This window comes from Anguilla rostrata, chromosome 4, assembly GCF_018555375.3.
Source record: "Anguilla rostrata isolate EN2019 chromosome 4, ASM1855537v3, whole genome shotgun sequence".
Classification (NCBI taxonomy): domain Eukaryota; kingdom Metazoa; phylum Chordata; class Actinopteri; order Anguilliformes; family Anguillidae; genus Anguilla; species Anguilla rostrata.
Genome location: NC_057936.1, coordinates 37,756,508 through 37,779,874, shown reverse-complemented (window position 1 = coordinate 37,779,874; position 23,367 = coordinate 37,756,508). Strand labels below are relative to the sequence as shown.

At 39.4% G+C, this 23,367-nt stretch overlaps 1 protein-coding gene and 1 long non-coding RNA gene across 5 annotated transcripts in view; one reads left to right on the top strand and one right to left on the bottom strand.

Annotated features, from left to right (window-relative positions):
* Positions 1–23,092, bottom strand: part of myo3a (myosin IIIA) — an 86,926-nt gene extending 63,834 nt beyond the window's left edge. For all 4 annotated transcript variants that reach the window (XM_064332499.1, XM_064332501.1, XM_064332500.1 and 1 more), the window contains exons 1-4: positions 22,950–23,092; positions 18,654–18,837; positions 16,313–16,447; positions 502–606 (exon numbers count right to left, since the gene is read on the bottom strand). In XM_064332499.1, coding sequence (XP_064188569.1) covers positions 502–606; positions 16,313–16,447; positions 18,654–18,837; positions 22,950–22,951 — 426 coding nt within the window. In that variant the 5' untranslated portion in view covers positions 22,952–23,092. The remainder of the gene's footprint in view (positions 1–501; positions 607–16,312; positions 16,448–18,653; positions 18,838–22,949) is intronic.
* Positions 13,280–16,306, top strand: LOC135253345 (uncharacterized). The gene is made up of 3 exons (XR_010329588.1): positions 13,280–13,351; positions 13,799–13,897; positions 14,069–16,306. It is a non-coding gene; the product is annotated as an uncharacterized LOC135253345 (long non-coding RNA).
* Positions 23,093–23,367: the final 275 nt, after the last annotated feature.

Genomic DNA, 23,367 nt, shown 5'->3' with positions numbered 1-23,367 from the left:
CCCAATAAAATCACACCCAAACTTGTTAAACCCTATTCAACAGACCACAACTCACACACGTTTTTCCCCCTATGCCTCAAATGTATCACAGGCATAAGTTCAAAACTCCTTCAAGCGGCTCTAAACCGGAGCCATATTTTCACAATAGCTGTCCTGCTATAATTATTATTAATATGGCACTTGTTCCTTTTATCCAAAGCGAATTACAGGGCCATTATGAAGCGCACTAAAAGGCTATATCATAAAAGCATTGCATACATTGTGCAGATACCGTGCATCGCACCAGTGCTGTTGGCCTAAAAAAGATGTAAAGATGAGACCTCGCATACCTGTTTTACACAGGGCAAATTTTGCATACTAAATGAAAAGACAGCTATGGCTGGGGAAATAAATGTCTTGCCATTGGGTGAAGATGTTCCAGAAAGGCTAGCAGGTTGTGTGTACGCACACTTAGAAGTGTATGCACGCACAAGCACGCACACGCCATGCACACACCCTCACCATGAGCGCTTCGTGTAATATGTACGCTATTATGGCCTCGTCCATTCGGTCCCCCCTCTTCAGCATGCCTTTGGCTAGATCAGTCACCGATCCACCATTACAGAGCTAGAATACAGAAAAGAGAACAATCAAAAGGTTTTCACAGTTCCCTCACATCAAAAACAGAATTTCTTTCCAAACATTTAAATCTGTTTTGAAATGCTATATATGCACAAAAAGGTTATACTATTTACGATTCATGTTCTGTGGATGTTGTACTGTAAATGCGCAGGTTCAATCCCACTCTGATATTAGGTATGCCTTGGCATGACTCAGCAAATGCAGACCATAGCCCTACAAAGAAATCTTTATCTCAGCTTTATTCCTAACATACTGCTCCTTAAGATAAAGGATTCGTAAACCACATGATGATGTCAAAGCGAATCCGGCTTCTGAGACGGGCTGCCGCCCTGACAGTGCAGCCTGTTTGGCAATCTTTAAAGCCTTATCTGTCAGAAACAGTCAGAGGAGAGAGAATTCGCCTTTGGAAAAAATTTCCATAAGAAGGATTTACTCAGCTTTGCTGATGACTAAACGTTGCAATTATTAAAGATGTTCTGGTCATGGTCTCAAAATTAAGTAACCCTTTTATTTCTGTGAATTTGTAATATTTTCTGCTGTGGGTAGACCCTGAAAAATTAAGCCAGATTTCATGCAACTGAAATTCAGTGGGATATAAATATTTTCCTGCATTAATTTGAGCATTTAAAGCATCTTGTGAACGATCAGAGGTATTCAACATTTTTGCAGTTTTAAAAACTTATGTGTGGAAAAAGAATATGAATACCAATATCTGTACAATATAACACTGAATACCTGAGTTTAATGAGCCCTATAAACTAGAGAAATAATGAGAAATATTTTTGTCAAAGCTATGTGCAATATGGCACATTGGTTTTAAAGGAACCGTTCTCTTTGTACAAGCAACCTTTCTGAATTATACATTCATGGTGCATTGAGGGGACGTACAGATGACACTTCTTTATGATAGTTATAGAACTTGGGTTCCAAAAGGAAATAGTTAAAATAGTTGGGCGACTGCCATTGTGTCCTTAGGACAGATATGGAACTTGAAATGCTTCAGCAAAATATCCAGTTCTGTACATATACAGTACGCCCTGTACGTCACCCTGCATATGGAAATCAGAGAATGAAATGGCATTGAGGATAATTACAGGTGACCTTGTGTGGGTGAATCAGGGCCCTCCTGGCCATCTGAATTATGTCAGATGAGAGCCATGTCATGCCTCTTTGCTTTCTCTTAAACAATTTTTGAGAATAACCGTGGTAATTGTCTAATAATCCTCACTCTTGCAGAGGCAGTGCTGAGAAAAGAAAAATCAATTCACTTCCACTCCTGCACTGCTCTTGTGGAAAATGAAGTGGTTCTGAGAAACCTAGATATTTTTAACATGGATTTCGTTTGAAAGACATGCGTTGACCTCACCTCTTTATACAGAACAATAGGCATAATGATCCTCTATAGAACCCCACCATCGCAGTATGCAATCGTGCAGTAGAACAAGTGCTCCAAGCATGCCCCACCCCCATTTCTTGTTTTTAAGGCACATCCCCTACCGCTCTCATTCCCACCCCATTATATCCACACAAACTCCGCCTTTCACTCGTTCAGTTCAAAGCAATAGACATGCTCACGGCAGGTATTCTTAATTGTTTCTCATACTGATATATGAGAAACTCATTTTCTGTTTTGTGATCATTTTTGTTTCATTTGATCTCTTGATTGGACTCAGATACATCATTCACATGTCATACAAAGCTTTTTTAAATTTAATCTCCCAGTTTTTTTCTTAAAGTGACTGTACTATGATCAACTGCTTGTTAGGTTGCATACATAATAATGTTGAATACCAACGCATGTTACTGTAATCCTTGGTATCAGCACTGGCTTTGGCGCAGTTTTTAAATGTATGGAACAGGAGTCACATCTCTTTGGTTCTACAGCAACCCCTTTTACGGAAATTGGACGAAATTGCCGTGAGTTGCCATGGCAACAACAATAACCCCTTATTTTGTGCTATCTCAAGTCTGCCCCAAAAGAGATGAAAATCAAAATGCCCTTGAATGTGTACACCAATGAAAGGACAGAATGGCAGAGAAAATCGCAGGAAAAAGAAAAATATACATTTTGTTGTATATTAGCGATAAAAAGGAACAAATTTGCACACTTTGTGTGTATACACTTCCGAGGGTTTTATCCCTTTTCTCTCCCTGATGATTTGGATCAGCAATTTCTTAAAAGGTGATACCTTTGAAATAAAATAAAGGGCAACCCACACACACATAGAGAGAGTGAGAGTGTGTGTGTGTGTGTGTGTGTGTGTGTGTGTGTGTGAGAGAGAGAGAGAGAGAGAGAGAGATTCTGTCCTAACCATTGTGAGCATATAGCACTAGGTGGTTTCAGGTATAATCAGTCTCTAAAGAAGTTCATTTTGAATATTTCTAAGGGATATGAACGTGTCCATGTTCATTATTATACTAAATGTTTTTTTTTCAGTACACCATGTTATTAGCATGCTCTTTGACAACAGTTTCAGCAGAGCGGCGATTCATAGTTTTCAGCTGGCAAACTAAAAGACATCCAGAGCTGTCTACACCTTGCCTTGTGAAAAGGTGGTAACAGGGTGAGTCGGAGCTCTGAATTCGAATTTGTATATGTACATACACAATCTCTTTTTCGAAAACCACAGTTTCAGGACAGATATCACACTTTGAGTTTCCCCAACAATCATCCCATAGAGTGCAAAAATATAATTACTGTTGGCAGACCTGCTGGTGATCCAGCACATTTTGTGCATCCGTGGCATCTTATTTTGTGTCTTTTTTCAGGCTTACTGCATTTTAAACCCATGACTTAGCAATTTAAAACATTGTGCTTTTGCTTTCAGTACAAATGTTTTGTTTTTTTAGCATATGGATTCCAGTTGTTAAAAAAAAAAACTGAAATAAAATGCACATAAAATGTTATGGCAAAGGGGGTTTCTTTAATTGAACAGATTTTTAATAGTACAGTTATAGCACTCTGAGGAAGTCAGGGCAGAAATTGTTCAGGCCTAACTGAAACCTACGGTGAGCCTATAGTATCTTAACTCATTTCGACTTTTGTAGTTCATTCTTACTGATGTTCCCTTGCCAACGCAACCAAAAATAGTGCATTTCAATAAAAAAGAACCCTGCACAGAATATATTTCATAAATAAGACTGCACCATCACCATCGTCGCCATTTTCATTTTTTTGACATTCTTGGCACCTGCATTTTATGGTGTAATCTATGGAGGTAGAAATGTGAAAGAGTAAATATTTCCAATTGCAATTTTTCTTAAGATATTTTGACAGAATCAGATGTTTTGACACAAATGACAGTGCCATATAATTAACTGATCACAAACTCAGTGATTAATCTATGTTACTGAGTACTGAATGTCAACTTAAAACAACGTCAATTACTATTTTTATGCATTAGATAGATTATATAGGCCCTACCTGCATATTCATTATTTTTACGTGTGCTTGTGCATACAGTAAATCATTTAGAACTTCAACTTTGCTGAAAGGAACTGTCCAAATTAAATAAGAAATCTAACTGGAAAATCTCAAATAGTCGGTTTTGATGTATTCGCTAATGCTATCAGCACTCTCATTCATAAGGATGAGGACATTTGTGTATATTTTTTTCTATAATAATGCAACATCAAAATATTAATGTTCAATGTACCCATCACATGTAAAGGTTGTGTAAGTCGCTCTGGAAAAGAGCATCTGCTGATCTGTAATGTAACAAATTTTCACAAAATTGTGGCTGCAGGCTGCAAATGTGTCCTCTCCTTTGTGTATTCTCTTTCCATTTAGAACAGTTAATTATGAGAACCGGCAGGAGTTCTGAATTGCAGGAGCCACTTAGAATAGCTGTTCTAGAAAAAACAATGCCTTTAAAAAGATTAGGCGACTTTGTCGTTTGTATTTCACCCGTCCATTAAGTTGCCGATAGAAAAAACACTTTAGTCACAAGCAAGGCCTACAATATAAAGAATGTGCTGTCTAAAAAGGTGATGGTGGAAAATACGACGCAGAACCGTTTTGGGTACTTGGTATTTTTGCATTTAGAGAAGGGCTCGTGAATGCTTTAAAGACCCAGTAATTGCCAATCTACCGGCAGTGCAGGCTCCTCCCAAGCGAAGCGACATATCAGAATTCCATGTAGACTCAGCTGCCGTGGGCTGGCTCGATTTGACATCAGCCGGCAGCACTCCCAAGATCAGCTGTCATAAAATTACACCGAAAGAAAAATACTTCATATTTATATGAACAGCTTAAGCGTTTTGATGTACACGTGCTTACCCAAATAACTTTAGCAGTCACATGTTGTGTTTCAGGGTGTATGGCTGTGAAACAACAATAAAGTATTAGACAGACAGCTAGTAGATCAGGAGATCCGGTTGTGTCTCGAACTAGACTACATGACTCCTGCATTAGCACTAGGGTTAACAGTAAGTATGCGGGTCTTATTATGGTTTTATGAATCCCCGTCAGCTTGCACATATGTACTTTAAAAATCCAGCGGGGAGAAATGCAAGCCTTTGGATTTAAAGAGGCGAGTGTGTTTTTACCATTTTTGACCTCCTGCTTATAACTTCCAATCACTTTAGTGCGCGTATATTATTAGTTGTAAATACCAGGCAAGACATAAAGTTAATCATGTTCTATAAGATGGGACTTAAGACTGGCTGTTCACTAGGGCTATATTTTTAGGCGCAAGAGAAATATTTTGATGTTACTTAATTACCCTGTCTTTCTGTAGGTTCAGTTTTAATGATCTACTAGCATGTACACTGAAGAGGAAATGGGTCTACTAGAGAGATTGTAGTACACCTAACAAATGTTTCCTATAAAACAAATATGCTTTTAAAGGAAAATTAACTAGTTATGATGCCTACTGGGGCACCTTTACAGGGTAGGCTTCACAACTTTCTCAAGCATTCCAGAAAAAATAGCCTTGAGGAATATGCGTAATTTTTTTAAAGCCATAAAACTACCTTGACGTTCGTGTGATGTAAAAACATAAAGGACTAAAAGATCAAATAAACGAAGGATGTCTATAGTAACGGCACTTTTAATTCCAGAAAAGTGTGGTCCTGCAACTTTAAAGGCAACGTGTGAAGCAGGTGCTCCGCTTAATCACGTGATTGACCTTTAAATAATGTTTTTTTTTTCCTGAGCTCAGCTACCATTCATCTGATATGTTAACAAGTAAATGTTGTCCAAATAAATTTAGTCTTATTAATTAAAGCATAAATTCAACAAACATATGCGGCTGTACGCAGGCAATACAGCAGTGGGATAAAATTCAGTGACTTGTACAAACGGAAGAAAAGGCCAGTGCGTGTGGTTCCAAAGAGAAGTCTGCTGTCTTGAACGGTGAATCACCTTAATCAGTAACGTGTGCTTTGACAGGACAAGCGATTGCAAAACCCGCTTTTGCTGGACAGGCTCCACAATCCACAAGACTGCTCCCTGGAGTCGCTCTTTTGTACAGGTGCCGTTATCGTTTACACTCCAATAATGAGGAGGTGTCTGGTTTCTGCCGACATTTAATGAAATGCCCTTACAAACAATGGCTTTTAAAACCTCATTGCCAATTAATAACGCCAAACTAGACGACCTGGAACCACGAGGAAGGGCTTCATTTCAGGTATCAGGGAAATCAATAAAGCTATCAGAGCCTAAAGGCTTGAAACAGGTTGTGATTATTTAAAAGGATCCAGGCATGAATGGACACAGTAAAACCAACTGGCAGACTGCGTGATACAATAAGCACTGAACATAAACTCATGCACAAAGATACTGTTTGGAAATTAACAGAAGCACTGGACAAATATAAGAAATAGTTTCAGGTTTACTATAATAATAGACTTTATTATTATTACTGTATAATAATAATAATAATAATAATAATAATAATAATAATAATATCATTGTTCAGTTGACTTGGAGTAATGTGCATGCAGACCAAAAATATGTAGCCTTCTGTATAAAATAGGCTAATGCTCTTGTGATTGTCCCTAGGGTATTTCTCTATTGCCAGTCTTTTTAGGCTTACGTGCTGCACTACGTTTTGCTGGGTGAGATTTTAGAAATGTTTTGACAAAGCAATGAAATTGACAATAGTTACATTCGACAACAAGCATTAAAGTGACTGCTCACTGCCCTGCTTTCCTCTGAGTCATCACAGATATGGGCTGAAGCAATTTCCAACGGTTTTCATTTTGAATGATAATTTTTGGGTCTTAATAGTTCAATACAAATAACCTAATATCCAACTGAGTGTTTTTCTGCGTTTTTCATAATGTATCCCATGGACAAAATGTGGCTCTGTATGTGTTGTAAGACAACAATTTCTCAGGGCAATGCATCTTTTCATCTACAGTTACATCACAAGACAGTGGGCATGAGCTGTAGGTCAGTGGCAATTAGTGAAAGTGCTGGAGGCGCCATTACAAAACAAAGTCCCAGTTTGTATTCATTGTAAAAATAAAAGTAAATATCCTGATAAACATAGCTTGGGGTATTGAAGGCAGTGGGAGGCATGGAAGAAGTGCCAGTGGTGCTGTCTGATGTCAGTCAGGCCAAACACTTAAAAAAACACCTCATCATGCACCTCTATCAGTAGAACCACACTGCAGCCACTGAGAGCACTACATCTAGTGGCTAATTATTTTACATAAGACATTCATAACAGACACATGGAAATGTCCAATATCTATGATATTACAGAGGAATTCTGTCATGTTTTAACAATGACAGTTTTATTAGATTGATATAATACTGGTCTCTCTATACAGCTAACTCACTACCATATCTGATTTTGCATAATGGTTCCTTTTCTTAAACTCACTGATGGCAAGGCAGCTACACAGTAAGCAATAAAAAACAATCCTTCAGTCTTAGCTGTCTAGCTAACAACCGACCAAGATATCTAAATTGGTAATAATGTTTAGTGAGATAGGAGCAAAACAACCAGCACGATCTCTGTAATTAATGGCTTGCCACTGGAACGCATTTACTGTTTGGAATAGTGGTAATTTTTCACGATAAAATACACCCTGGCCAAGACAGTAGTAATCAAAGGTCTATTATTCAAAAGGGCAGTTCTTTCTGTCCCCCACAAACCAGCTATGCCATCCAATAGGCATCCAATAAAATACTCCAGTCGTGCAAAATATTAAGGTAGCTTATACTCCATTGCTCTAAATAATGTAAGAACATTTTCACTGGTCATCTTTAAATGTAATTAAAAGCCATTCTGGGGTCATTACATTTCGGAGTGACATCACCTACATGTGCTCTAAAACCCGCCTATGCTTAAAAGTACTGTAGTGAAGGCATATGCCTGTGATAGTACTGCACATAGCAAGAGGAAATTAGGCATGGTCATCTTTTGAGTGAACAGAGGATTTGTCATGTGTTCATTTTGAAGTAAGCAAACTCTTGGATTATAAACTCACTCTCAGAAAAAAGGCTTCTTTGGCTTGTCTCCATAGTGGAATGCCTTTTAGTTCTTTATGTAACCGCGTATGGTACGTGTGAAAATTGTGTAAGCTCCCAGATTAAACCATTTGCCTGACAAAAAACTTCAGCTAAATAGGACTCCTCATCAAATGTAATGTATGCCAGAAATACACAATACAAGTGAACATTTCAAAATTCACTTCACAGGGCAATACAAATCTATGAATTTTTCATGTTTATGTACTTTTATGTTCAGGATTTAGAATAGTTCAAATGCAGCTTTTAGTTGTAGGATATAGTTTGTTAATTTCAACAAAAATATATACTAATTCTCTTTTTAAATAAAATATTTTATACACATTCAAATGATTTTTAAAAAATCAACTTCTGGGACAAGTAGGTTAGGAGCAGCAAAATACTGTAAATACTGTTTGTATTGGGGGTGAGTGGGGGAGATGCCGGTGAAGCCGTGCATCAGGAGCAGAGCAGTGGGGTTACTGTTTTTCTGCAGATGGCCACTGTATATCTGACCACAGCAGCTAACCCTAATGTATGCTTTCTCCAGGCTGAGCAACTAACCTTGTCTTGTTCATAAAAGCACTTGGACTTAGGTACTTTCATACACCCACTTGGGCAACAGAGTAGCTTATATAATATATTAGTAGACAATGTTAAGCTCTGCTCAAATTAATGTAAAAGCAAATCCATTTTCTGGAGTTATGTCTTTATTTGTGTTGTCCTACGACTGTGAACACAGTGCTTTTAAGAACAAATTAAGGTCTACTCCATTAACCAAATGTGTAAAAAACATTTAAATAGAAAACACACATACACAAATAATTTGATTATAAATATTATTCTGAAACACAACAAGCCTTAATGGAAAAAGAAAAATGTGAAAAGCATGAAAATAATGAATCAAAATTAGAGTAAAAATAGATGAATAATGGTCATAATGCTCTTTTGAATAGAAATTATTTTTGTTATTTTAAATGAAAGCCATATCAGAATAATATGTTTCTGACATGTAGCACAGAGTTTACCATGGTATTACTAAAAATCAAAGCCCTCAAAAATAGGTACAGTTTGGGATATTTATTTGAACAGTAACTAGGCAGCCAACAAGCTCTACAGGATGGATACACTGCCACAGCAAAAATGTTAATCAGTGGAAAGGAGAGCAGTATGTATAGAACAATACTAGTGGACTATTGCAGGAGGTAAATATTAACAACAATATAAGGGTCGTTGCATTTCCCTTTCTGGATAGCTAAAATCAAAAGTTCCCAACCTACATGCGGATTGGTATTCTTCCTAACAGCACCAATATTTGTGAAAAAAGCAGAGTTAAGTATATTAAGTATAGAATGTGCGTGCACCATTTGAGTTTCATTACACCTTTGGGTAAAATAAACATCCTAGGTATCGAAACATCATAGCCATTCAACCATAATAAAAACTTTTAGAGGCTCATTAAGCCTCCTTGGCTCAATAACTGACCTTCAAAGTGGTCTGTCCAATGTTTCTCTTGTTGGTGCACAGAGAAGAAAATAGCCATTAACAACAACAAAGGGCAAAATTAAGATTCTTCATTAATGCTAATTAAGTTCAGAAATGGAACTCTTGCTCTTAGTGGCTAAATAACTTTAACTCGTGGAAGGATACACCTTATAGTCTGTTACAGTTTTCTATTTGAAATGGCCTTCTTATTTTTGTGAGCTTATAACAACATCTATCACAAGCATCAGCATGGCTATGGGGATGCCAACATTCCATTTTGCATTTTGCCTACCAGCGACCCCTAGCTGTGCCAGTATTTAGGATATAATATGTTCCATATTACTCTGTTAAAACATTGCTTCTCAATGTTCAGACTCCCTGATCATTTAGTGTTCAGTGCAGAGGCGGAGGTGTAGAGCAGTGTTTTACAAAATGGACATCAGAGATGATTTCCATTTCCGTCATGTTTCTGTTTTCCAAGCCACAGTTAATATGTCACCATTAACACTAAATTAATGGGGGAATTATCACTTTAATACAGTTCAGTTCTGAGATGACTGCACTCTCTCAAAGTGAATTCCGTCCTGAACATTTGTCTGTGTGGCCTGGTGGTTCCTCACTGAAGATCAAATGTAGAACATACTCGAGGGTTGAGGGGCCAATGGTTCTTTCTTGGAGGCAATACACTGCAGTGAAGAACAGTCTGTCAGTGTTTTTCAGGCTACAGAAATAAAGGACAGCCTAATTCTGGCTGGGCTGAGGGAACTAAAGAGGCAGCAATTGTAACAGTATGGAGAGCGCAATTTGTGGGAGGCTGTGGAGTAATGAGGGGGGTCGAGCCGCTCCTCTGATCTCTCAAAAATATGGGCAATTACACTTCAGAGGAAAGAACGGTAACCATGACGATTGTAGGACACACACCCCGCCCCCCTACCACCAGCACTGCCCTCACCCACTCCTTCGATCCCCCCCCCCCCATACACACACACACACCTATACACACACACACACACACGCACACACACACACATACACTCTGCATCTTTTTCTCAATTACGCCCTGCCGAAATGGCAGGCAGTAATTTCAGCTTAGCGATTAGCTGGATTTACTCTGCCAGTCCATTTTTACATGTAGTAATACTTTTCACATCAAAATACAAAGCTCAGTTGGAATAAAAAACATTGCTTTATCCATCAATGTGAATAGTCAGCCCTTGTACTTCTTTCGTAACATAAGATCAATCTCTTCCTTTAGAGCAGAAGAAAATAAGACTGAAATCTAGTTTTCTCAGTGATAGCATCATTTTGTGTGCATAATGTAATTACAGAAGCAAAGCACACTCTGTGACCTTTAGCCTTTGGTCTGACAGCCTTTGGATTAGCGACTCCACTGGTGTGGCATGATAGTATAGATGTGTAATGGATCAATTATTAATCACTGGTAAATATGACCCAGCAGTAAGAAAGAGAGGGGATCAATCCTTTATGGATTAGATCAGGCCATAAACAAATGACTATTGAGCAGTGACCTATCTTTTTCAGTTTTTTCCACCCTTTTTTCCTCCCAATTTGGAACGCACAATCATATATCAGCACTCATAACTGGACCCCTGGCTATTAATTTAGGAGAGTGCAGAAAAACGTGCTCTCATCCAAAGCCCACAATGTTGAGAGTCACCTCTTATCACACCGTAGCAGCTCCAAAGCAAGGCTCGCACAGAGATAAGTCAGAGGAAGACAATTCATGTGCACCTTAACAGGCGGACTCACAGACTCCCAATCTCCCAGTGAGGGTTGCGAGAGAACAGATCCCTCCCGAACGCCGAGGCACACGACCGCCAATTACACGTGGTCCTCTGGGCCTACCCATGCTGTTGGCACTGGCATGGTTGGGATTCGATCATCCACGTACTAGAGCGACAGCGGTGCTTTACCCGGATGAGCCACACAGCAGCCATAATCTGCCTTTAATTCTGGGGTTTACAGTACCTGACGATGTATCTAAACACAAACAGGAAATCATACCAAATATACACCCTCCACTAGACTGAACGGTAAAGGGAAAGAACTGAATTAAGTCAGAGAGGGCACCCTCACACGTCTATGTGTTGTCAGACCAGAATTAAGTTATCAAAATATATGTGTTTTGCTCATTCATCCTGAGCTCAAAAACTGGTTTTGTGTGAAACAAACCAGCAAGGTTAAGACAGGGTAAACTGCAGTGACACAGAGAGAACATGATAGCGGACAGCTCAGAGGGTGAAAGCGTTTCCTCACTCCTGAGTGCAATGCTAAAATTATTCTGTGCAGGAGATGCCACTGGTGCATCCCAAAGACAGGCCTCAACAAACGAAGGAGGTTGCACCGAAGAACAAACCAATGAGAACCCTTCCTCCATTTAAACGAGAAGATATGAAGTGATCAAATTTCATTTTTCATAGGTCCATGGTGGCAGACCAATAATCACCCTCATCATTATCACCATAATAATTACACAAAATCTAATATCTGCCCTCAATCCTGCTGACCTCTTCACTGACCTTCACAGCATGTTTGTTTGTTCGCTCGTCTGACCTCAAAACACAGATGGAAAATGAAAGGGCAGATTTTGTCACATAAATATCACGCACATGCACACACACACACACACACACGCACATGCACACATACAAATCAAGCCCCACAAAGACTTCTTTTCAGAGCATGTTGGCTCTTATTATACTGTTAGGAGCTCTTGGCATTTGAAAGAGCCTCTGGGCCTAGATGAAACATGAAGGACAGGAGCTGAGGGCCACTTCAGCACCTGACTGTTACTGAAAAAAGAAAACACTCTGTGCTCCTGTCAACTTTCCTTTACCCTCCACCAGGAAATGAGCAACACCGAAGAGCACTAAAAATAATACAACCTTTGAGAAAAGGAGAAATATATCACTGTAGCTTTGATAGAAAACCGGCACACGTTTGCATTGTCAGAACAAGTGATAGATGTAGGCGCTGACCATGCTATTAAATAAATATTTTCACAAATAATTAATTAATGTGAACATTTTCATATTATCTGTATGTGACACACCCCCCCCCCCCCCCTGTTTTTTTGTTTTGTTTTTTAATTCCAAAAAAAAAAAAAACAGGTGGTCATCACAATACCACTACTACTACAACTAATAATAATCATCATCATCATCATCAAACACAAATACGGTACTGTAAGTGTGCTTTAAATGGGGGTTTTCAAATACTTGTTTTAATATTAGCGACGACAAAATTCTCGCTTAATTGTTTCAATGACAAAGTCAAGTACTGACTTTTTTTTTAGATCTATCTTTGGTTTCTGTGACTGCCTTAAATTATCCAGCTCCATATTTAATTATATATTTTCATATAGCAGTATTTCTCATAGACCCCAAGTGGACACTATTACAGTTTTTGGGGCAATTTATCTAGATTATAATTTATATTTTATTATTATGCTGTGGGATATTTACAAAGGTCAAGGGTATAGCAAAAGTACCCCCACATGGGAGCTGAAACTGCACTTTTTGGACTGCACCCCAAAATTCTTAAACCAGTACGCCATACTGCTATTCCTTGTAGCTTCCAGAAAAACGCCATTTACCCAAGTAGGACATTCCCCTGGCTCAACAGCTCTTGTTGTTCCTGGAACAACATTTCTATTAACAAATCATTGCCCTCTGATGTCATCAGTGTTTGCTGAACAACCCAAGGCTGAACAACGCTGAGTTGAAAAACCTGAGCTGCTAAGCTGCCCCAGTATCCAGAGAGGTACGTTATTATGTGCACCATCTCTACATTTCTGTTTGCAAAATTGAACAAAATCATAGATTTTGTGAAACTATTTTAGTGGCAACTTATTTCCACCATTCATATATGTATATGTATATGTATATGTATTCTTACTGGGTTGTATTTGTAGCTGAGGTAGTGCAGTGCCTAACCGAGCTGAGATAACTAGCTAGTTGGCAGTTAAACTTCACTGGAAACACTTTACAGTTCACAAACTAATGCTTAGTAGTGCAGTGCTTAACTAAGCTAAAATGACTAACTATTTTGTGGTTCAAATTTGCCGGTAACACTTTATGGTTCACAAATTAATGCTTAACTAATCGTTTTATTACACTGGATCATTGGCATAGCTGTCAAAAGAGTGTATACACTTTTTATGCGAAATGGAAGCAAATTGGTAAAATTAAGTAACTTTAATCACAACAGGAAAAATCAATAACGTGATCATTCTGGATCAACATTAGCAAGTCCAGGATCAATATGGCAATGATGCCCCTGGATCAACATTAGCAAACCTTGAGCAAGGTACTTGACCTGCATTGCTTCATACATATCCAGCTGTATAAATTGATGCGATGGAAATTCTATGTAAAAGTTGTGTAAGTCGCTCTTGATAAGAGCGTCTGCTAAATGCCTGTAATGAATGACTAATGAAAGTGATAATCATCCTGGATTGACATTAACAAATCTATCCAGGATCAGCGTGGTGATGGTGGTCCTGGATCAACAAATCTATTATGGATCAACATAACAATGACTCTCCTGGCACAACTTTAGAAAATCTATCAAGGATCAACATGGTGATCAGCGTCCCTGGATCAACATCAACAACTCTATCCAGGATAATGGCGTATGAATTGACACCGAATAATCTCTTTTTAATACAAGATACTGCATTAGAGAAAATGTGACCATCACAGGTCGTTGTGTGGTTCACTAACTTAAACCTGTCAGTATTAATGTTAAGCTAACACGACACTAGCCTAACTACTAGGAAGCATATGTGTTAGCAATAGCAATCTAACTAGGTAGCTAGCTACTGATATAAATTATGAGTGCTCATTTAAACTGAATTATCGAAATAGGTGTAGTAACATTACAGTAAAGGCTTTTAATCCATTTTCCTTGTGTTTTTTTTTTTTTTTTTTTTGGAGTATCTAGAATGCCAATCAGTTTTACTTTACTATTGCTTTGTTCCCCCAGTTCCTAGAGCACCCATCTTACATCTCTACTATGTTTTTACAAAAGCGCCCAGTTTAATTTATTTTGTTTAGAATCAACAAAATACATTTTGTTCAGTATTATGAACTGAATTGGGGAGTTACAGAAAAGCTTATCTCTGTAAAGCAGGGAGTTTTTGAGAACTTTGAAATGGGGAAGGTTGTTTGGCACACACTGATGACATCAGAGGGCAATAATTGATTAATTGGAATGCTGTTCCACGAACAACAATAGTGATGTTGATCCAGGAGCATATCCTATTTGCCTAAATCGCATTGTGCGTAGATTCCGGCTTTCTGGTAAGCAGAGGATGGTCCTTTTGACTGGCAAACAGCGAGGGAAGTAGATGACTGAAGCAATTAAGAATGAGGCCCCAGAGAGGCAATCCCTGCCTTGCCTCTCTCAGCAGGGCACAGGCAGATCAAGTGAGAACACCCCCCACAGGCACTGAAAAATATGTCTAAGCCTCATGTGACGTAGACTGTTACATAATGCGTACCTTATCCAACAACTGTACACATACAAACTGACATACATACCATACAGATACCATATGTGGATACCATACGCTATATAGTGCTTTAGGATTTGCAGTTCTATACAAATAACAAAAAAAGGAGGGAATGCATTCAATATGTTTTTTTTTTTTTTTTTTTTGTGGTTTTTTGTGATGCACAGTGCCCAGTGAGTTCACTGTGTATTTTATGGAACCTATCTAATGCAGCATGTAGGACCCTTCTGCACCCAATGTTATTTGATCTTATTTGCATTGTAAAAGTCATGTGAGGACATCTCAGCTCCACACAGAGCTAGTGGAAGATGAGACTTGAGGCGTTTGAACATGTGAAGGATTTGAACATTCACATGCTTTTCTTTTTGCCATTGGGATATCCAGTGTTTGGAATGTATTGCCAAAGTATATCAATACTGCATAGTACATGGTGTCCTGTATCAATACAATGTAGTTTAGTGGTATAGTAACAGCTCGTGTGATGTAGCGCTATGCTTAAAGTTGGCAGCCATGACAGCACCTTGCCAAATCCATGTTGCTAGATCAGGTGTTATGCTCATGTTACTGTTGATATTGTTTTCCTGCGCTGATGCTAGCTTCTGTCACTCACTGAGCAGACCTAGGTCAAATACGTATTTGTTTTGGATTCAAATACTTTTCTGCGCTTTGCTTATCTTGTCTGGTGCATTGGAACCAATGAAATACTCTCAAAAAGTGCAAACCCTGCCTCTGGTCATATTGGCAAGCTCAATTACACCAGGCAAGATCAATAGAGTACAGAAAAGTATTTGAATCCAAAACAAATATGTATTTGACCAAGGTCTGTCACTCACCTAAGTATCACAATAGCTAATTTTTTTGTGTCTAGATTGTCTGAAATCAAGCAATGTAGCCGCATGGATCAAATTACCAGCAGTGCAAGTCAGCACTTTAAGACTGAATTGTCAGAATGAAAATAGCTATTGAAGGTTCAACCAGTTTATCACATAAAAGTTTACCTCCAGAATTTCCCATCATACAGCTGTGACTTCATCTTAAAAATACTTTCCTCTTGACTTCTGTAAAGTCATAATGGCAGTGCTAGACAGATTCTCTACAATAGGTGTACTTTTCCCTCCAAACTACCTGTTGATATGAACAAGGTAGATAGGTTTCTTAGACACTGACAAAGAATATCAGTGGGTACTGTTGTACCCAACTGTACTTACCTCCAAAACTAGCCATAATTGATCCCCAAGTTTTACATCCTTCTTGTAGAACATCCCAAAAAACTTGACTACATTGGGGTGGTCCGAAAGAGCCCTGAGTATGCTGTATTCAGCCTCGATTTCCTCATCGATGTCCTGCAATAAGAAGGCAGTGTTTCTCATGAACAATGACAAGTACTTTGGTTTACATGAACTTGGTTATGAAATTCAGTCTGCATGACTAGAAAGCACAACTGCATTAAACGCTATTTTTATGTAAACGGAACAAAATAAGAATCTGCCACAGCACTTTTATCAATCTTGGGGAACCTCCTGGGAAGCCTTGTGACATAGATATGTTCTTTGATTGTCTGAACTGTGTTGATGAAACAATAATGAAGCTGAACAATGACCTTAAACCTGGGTACCCAAATGTAGATCATCAAGGCCTTAACAGGACAGCCGTACACGAAAAGGTGTTTGTAGGCAGACCTAGGATTACTTTTCATGCTGCTGCCCATGGGCTGATGATGAGAAGTCAGGCATTAACAGTCTAACAGAATAGAACTCCATCAAAGGAAAGGCAGGAAAACTTTTAGGAAAGAGAGGACTGGATGTTTTCAGCCAGACAGACCCCATTTTCCATTCCTTCCAATAGCTAAAAACAATGGACATTTCAGTTTGTGAACAGATACGTGAGACCCAAGGGCTTCCCAGGCACACAAAGGGTCTAATGCAGTTAACTGCACTCTCTCCTTTCATTTAAAACAAATTTAAAAAGGCTCTTAATCACCTTTTTCCCCTCTTAGTCTTCCTGAACTATGCCACCATACTTATTCATTAAATGGGTTTGCTCAGCTTCCATCCTTCATGCTCAATAGGTTTTTCTTGAACCTCCAGAATTTTTTGTATAATGAAATATTTTCCAGATAATTTAGATAATTATACCTACAATGGGCCCTTTAAGGTCAATCTCGGGTGAAGTGCTAAGGTCCATTTAGCAACACTTTAGTCAAAGGTGTCAAGATGTCTGTCTATCCCAGTGATCTCCAACCCTGCTCCTGGAGAGCTACATGGCCTGCTGCTTTTGTTTTCACCTTAAAATCAGCACCCGATTGAGACCCAAGACACCAGGTGAGTTGAGTTAACTGTGTAATCAACTGCTGTAATTGATTCATGAAGTGCAGAGTCACTATGAAAACCAGCAGACCCTGTAGCTCTCCAGGACCAGGTTTGGAGACCACTGGTCTATCCACATCATGGAAACAGATTGCCACCTCCACCTACTTAACGTGTTGACTATATCAATGGTAGCTAATTATAAAGGGTTCCTTCAAAGTGAAAGAATAATTGGCTTTCTTAGTCATAATTAGGGACCATTGTATTAAGAAATAAAATGCGAATTGATTGAAGGAAAATTGCCATTATTCATGTTGTACAAGATAATTAAATGTGCATTTCAAAAACAAAAATATATAAATATTTTTCTCAAAAAAACTTAAACAATCAGCTTCATGTCACTCAATGTTCCTTGTGAAGGAAAGTGGACAAAACAGATGAGCTCATCACAGGGCTGAAATTGAAACTGATAAGTACAAATTCTGCCAATAATGACATTATGTTTATCTTCATTTGTGTCTCCATACTGTCACTTGATAATTTGTGTTTGACAACATGCTATCACATGAACATAAACTTTTCATTATGACGCATCATAATGAAAAGTTTATGTTCATGTATGTATGTATGTATGCATTTTTATTATTATTATTATTATTAGTAGTAGTAGTAGTAGTATTGCTGCTACTATGTTAATAAAACAATCGAGATAGCAAGAGATTTCAAGGAAGCTGGCTGCACCATGCCATAAGAAACTAATCTAATTATGAAGAAATAAATTGGCCAAAATAGGTTGCTGAAATACGAAAAAAAAAAATAAAATAATAATAATTTTTCTTCAGAATGTTTCATGATGTTGTGAGAAGAAGAGGCTGGTGAGTCTTGTACTTGTTATAGAAAGTTCAACCTCTTTCCAAGTGGCTTTTTATCATGATTAGGGAGACAAGGTGCTCCATGATGTGAGTACGGGCCAGATATTAGCTTCCTCACTCAGAGCCACGGTCCTGTAATTATTCTTCATGATTCATGTCAGTCTGTCCAGTCTGCTGGATTGTACAGCTCTATGGATGATATCTCTGGTCACCTCTTTCCACTATTTCTGCATACATGGTGTTTGAGGTATTAACATATATATATATATATATATATCAGATTTTATTTATTTATTTGGCTTTTCATTAACCTTATTAGTATCGAGTTTCTATATGCATAACAAAATTCAGAAAAGCAGCCGTCTACTCACATGGACTGGATCCAGAATCTTGACGGCCGCCTTGCTTCCATTCACCTTGTTGAGCACTTTGTAGACCTTTCCATATGTCCCCTTCCCAATGGTCTCCACTATGTCCCATGTGTCAGAGGGGTCCGGAAAATTGTCAAAGACAATAGATTTCCCTGATTGTGGAAACATCTTCATGAGAGATCTCCTGGAAATTGAAAACACCACATAAATTATAGGTGTCGATTTTGGTATGGACAGCAGGAACATGTACTGAGAAACTTTTAGGGAATATTTAATCCTTCTCATTATTTCTGGGATTAATATGAATGCTTTTGGAACTATTTCTGACTTTCTGAAAATATCCACTTCACAAAGTCTTAACTCTTACAATGTTGCTCTCCTCAAATTTTGATTGGTTGAGAAGACTGAGAGGCCGTTCTCAGGACTTGGCAGGACAGGGAACCTGGACCTGGAGAGGTCAACTAACCAGCTACACAGATAAAGGAGCCATGACCAGCTACACAGATAATGGAGGCGTGACCAGCTATACAGATAAAGGAGCCATGACCAGCTACACAGATAAAGGATCCATGACCAGCGACACAGATAAAGGACCCATGACCAGCCACACAGATAAAGGAGCCATGACCAGCGACACAGATAAAGGAGCCATGACCAGCTACAGAGATAAAGGCAACAGCCATAAAGGACATCAGCTACAGAGATAAAGGAGCCATGACCAGGCTACAGAGATAAAGGATGCCCATGACCAGCTACACAGATAAAGGAGCCATGACCAGCGACACGATAAGGCCAGACCACAGATAAAGGAGCCATGACCAGCTACACAGATAATGGAGCCATGACCAGCTACACAGATAAAGGAGCCATGACCAGCTACACAGATAAAGGAGCCATGACCAGCGACACAGATAAAGGAGCCATGACCAGCTACACAGATAAAGGAGCCATGACCAGCTGAAGAGATAAAGGAGCCATGACCAGCTACACAGATAAAGGAGCCATGACCAGCTACACAGATAAAGGAGCCATGACCAGCGACACAGATAAAGGAGCCATGACCAGCTACAGAGATAAAGGAGCCATGACCAGCTACAGAGATAAAGGAGCCATGACCAGCTACAGAGATAAAGGAGCCATGACCAGCTACACAGATAAAGGAGCCATGACCAGCGACACAGATAAAGGAGCCATGACCAGCTACACAGATAAAGGAGCCATGACCAGCTAAAGAGATAAAGGAGCCATGACCAGCTACACAGATAAAGGAGCCATGACCAGCTACACAGATAAAGGAGCCATGACCAGCTACACAGATAAAGGAGCCATGACCAGCTACACAGATAAAGGAGCCATGACCAGCTACACAGATAAAGGAGCCATAACCAGCTACACAGATAAAGGAGCCATGACTAGGAAAAGTTCAGAGCAAGGGTACAGCCAATGTAGCATGTGAGCGGGGAGCCTGCCCTGAGAGATGGCATGGGACCCGGTTTACCTATGAAAATTCTGAGATTTACTGAAAAAGGAAATCGGGTCAATTTCAGTAGGTATTTGTAAAACAAAACACAACGGGGGAGGGAGCTAAGACACAGGGGCAAAATTCCTGCCACACCGCTTGGGTGAACCAAAAAATTAGGTGGGAAATGAGGCGTAGAAGCAAGCAAGAAACTAATTGATGGTATTGATGCTTTGGCCTAGGTTTGGTTGATTGGAAGAAAGGCAGGCATCTGACAGTGATTAAGTCTGGCACTGCCTAGCAACCATGTGACCTCCCACCTCAAACAGCCCCTCCTTATTTGTGGTGAGGCTGCTTTCCAAAGTTACTTAGTAAGCCCTCATACTCTCGGATTGGGAAATGTCACACTCTAAGGGCTAAGGTTTGTCTTGCAGCTTATTGACTTGCTGGCCTGTGGGACCCTTACATAAACCACAGAACAAGTAAAATGTAAGTATTACCTTCTCCATAAGGATAAAGAAACATTATTATTATTAGTTGATATAACAAGGCAACACCAAATCCCCATTTATTTCTAGATATATTAAAGAAAGTCCACCAACCTCCACAGTATTTAATTCATACTTTGCTTAACTCTTGTAAATTGGTGTGACTGCCTCCTGAACTTCTTAGTATCTGAAAATGATTTCATTGCTAGCAGAGGGAGAAAGTAGATGGTCATGTATTCTTCTTATCCTAGATACATAATGGCTTCATCATGGGTGAGGCTGAAAATGTTTTTAAACGCATGTCAGCTTGAATTAAAATGGTCTGCATTTGCTTACAGTACAATGTTCCAATGCAGTTCTGTAGCATTGAGGAACACATGCATCGAAAATAATACAATATAACTATTGGTTGCACAAGGGACTAAATTCAATGTATTGTAGTGCAAGGTTAATACTATATGCATTGCATCTTTATTGGGTGGTAAAATTGCTATTATTCAGCACACTGAATTTCTGTTAGAGACTTGTAATTCGGGTCTAGATTAAAATCTCAGAAACCTCAATTCCTGGGCTTCCCAGACAGAATTTGTACAATTGTAAAAAACACAAGCTGTAGTTTCACCATGCTCTGGTAAAGGTAAGAGAGCTGGTACACAATTGATGATGATTGCATTCCAGGGTGCCACAGTCTACCTCCCCTCAGTCCTTCAATCCCCCAGGTTCTGAGATGATTGTTTTGTGACATTGTGGCTCATGCTCAAAATGAGAACCCCTCAGCAAGAACTAGTGGGCTTAAGTGGTAGCTTTGGAACGCAGGCTAAATTGTATTATGCATGCTGTTCTCCACCAAACAAAACAGCTGAAAAACTTCCAGAAAAAACCTCACGATCTCTAATGACATAGGAACACTCAGGAAAACTCAAGCTGCTGCCCAACAACATGGGTGGCAACTGTGTGAGCACCTTTCATTGGACAATTATAGGATCAAAGGCTTTGAACATAAAAACATGTGCCTCACAGGAACACCAAAGCTGTAAACAGGAAAGTCTAATTAAGGGATGCAGGAGGGGGATCTCATCATTTTTTAAAAATATGTGTTAATGAGCAGCTGGGATTAGAGTGGGAAGTAAGTTATTAATCGTATGGGAAATGGTGGAAAGCCTGATGTGCATTAAAAATCCACAGGGACACAAAGTTGGAAAACCGGAATCACACTCAGCAGCCACCCTTAACAGACCTTAAATTTAATCCAATGCAAGCTGCAAAATGGATTCCTACCTCTACATGTGTAAGCTGAAATGGAACACTGATGTTGAAAAGAGGGCCAGGCCTGGGGACCAAGGGGGGAGGTGAGGAGAGTGTGTACCTTTTCTCCTGTAAATTTTGGTAACATGTCATACACCATAACAATTGACAAATTCAATGTTCAAAATATTTAGATTTGCTGATAACCCTTGCGCTGAACCATTTAGGCCTCGTCAACTATTGTGTACTGGTTACAGCTGTTTGGAGAATTTTTCAGGGTGTACAAATAAAACCAAATAAAACCTAATGCATAGTAATAAAGCTTCATAAGGTGGGCCACGCCCGGATGCCTTTCTCAGCTCACCCCACTGTGGCAGAAAGCTATAAATCTTCCCGTGGCTGCAGATGCTTCGTGTGTAGGCCTTGGCCTCACCTTCCCCTGCCTGCTGAGAAAATGTCCTCAATCTGGCTCGCTTAAATGACCCAGGCAAAGACCAGTGCCATGACAGACGTTCCCATTTCCTGCAGCCACGGAAACCACGGCACGGAGCCCTGTTCCTCAATGGTGTCCAGATTTCAATAACAGATATCAGCCAGCAGCACATTTAGCACCAGCACCTCACCCCCATCAGCCCTGCTGTTGCTACACACAGACTCATGAAAGCCTGCGGCCTGGCCCAGATAAATGGTTTCCAATTTAAGAGGCCCAGAAACGCCCCCCTCCCCCGCACCTGTGTTCCTTTTCTAGTTGCAAAAATATATTAAATTATCTTAAAACAAAAAGTTGTAGTTTATAACTTTGGCAGTTGGATGATGCAAGAGCAATTTGCCCTGTTAAAGGATCTTAATTTTGAGCAACAAAGTACAAAAGTATTGAATTTAAACAACAGCCAAGTACTATTTGTTCAAATTGTACAAATGATTCTGTTGAACTGCTCCATGAACGTGGGGGCAGTCGTGCCCAAGTGTTCAAAGTTATCTAGCCACTTCACCTGAGCTTTCATGCATAAAACAAGAAGGCCCAATCATTACTGACAAAAATTATGGGTTCCACCTGGTGCAGATCCTTATGAGAAAAAAACCAACAGCGAAAAGTTGACTTACATATTTATTTTTCAGAGGATCACCGGCCGTTCTGGAGAACAGTTATCCATAGCGCCTTGTGCACCTAGTGCTGTGCCCTGAAAGGAGGAATGGGCCTCCAAATGTGAGAGTACACAAGGGAGGAGGAGCTGCAGCACTAATCTGGTCAGAAATCCCCAGCATGGCTTTGTGAACCTGCTCTACGCAGTCGAAGATATGTCGAGATTACTGGAATTAGCCGGGGTTGCGACATGAGCCCTTCCTCATTTAGCCGCCATTCACACAACCAAAGCTGGTTAAGTCCGCTAAAAATATGCTACCATAGGCAGACTTTCTCTCAAAGCCTAATGCAAATGTAAACTCCAAGGCCCGTTAACACTTTTTGGTACCAACAGTGACCTTTCATGTCTAGCAATTATTCAGCTGAAGAAGTGAGATT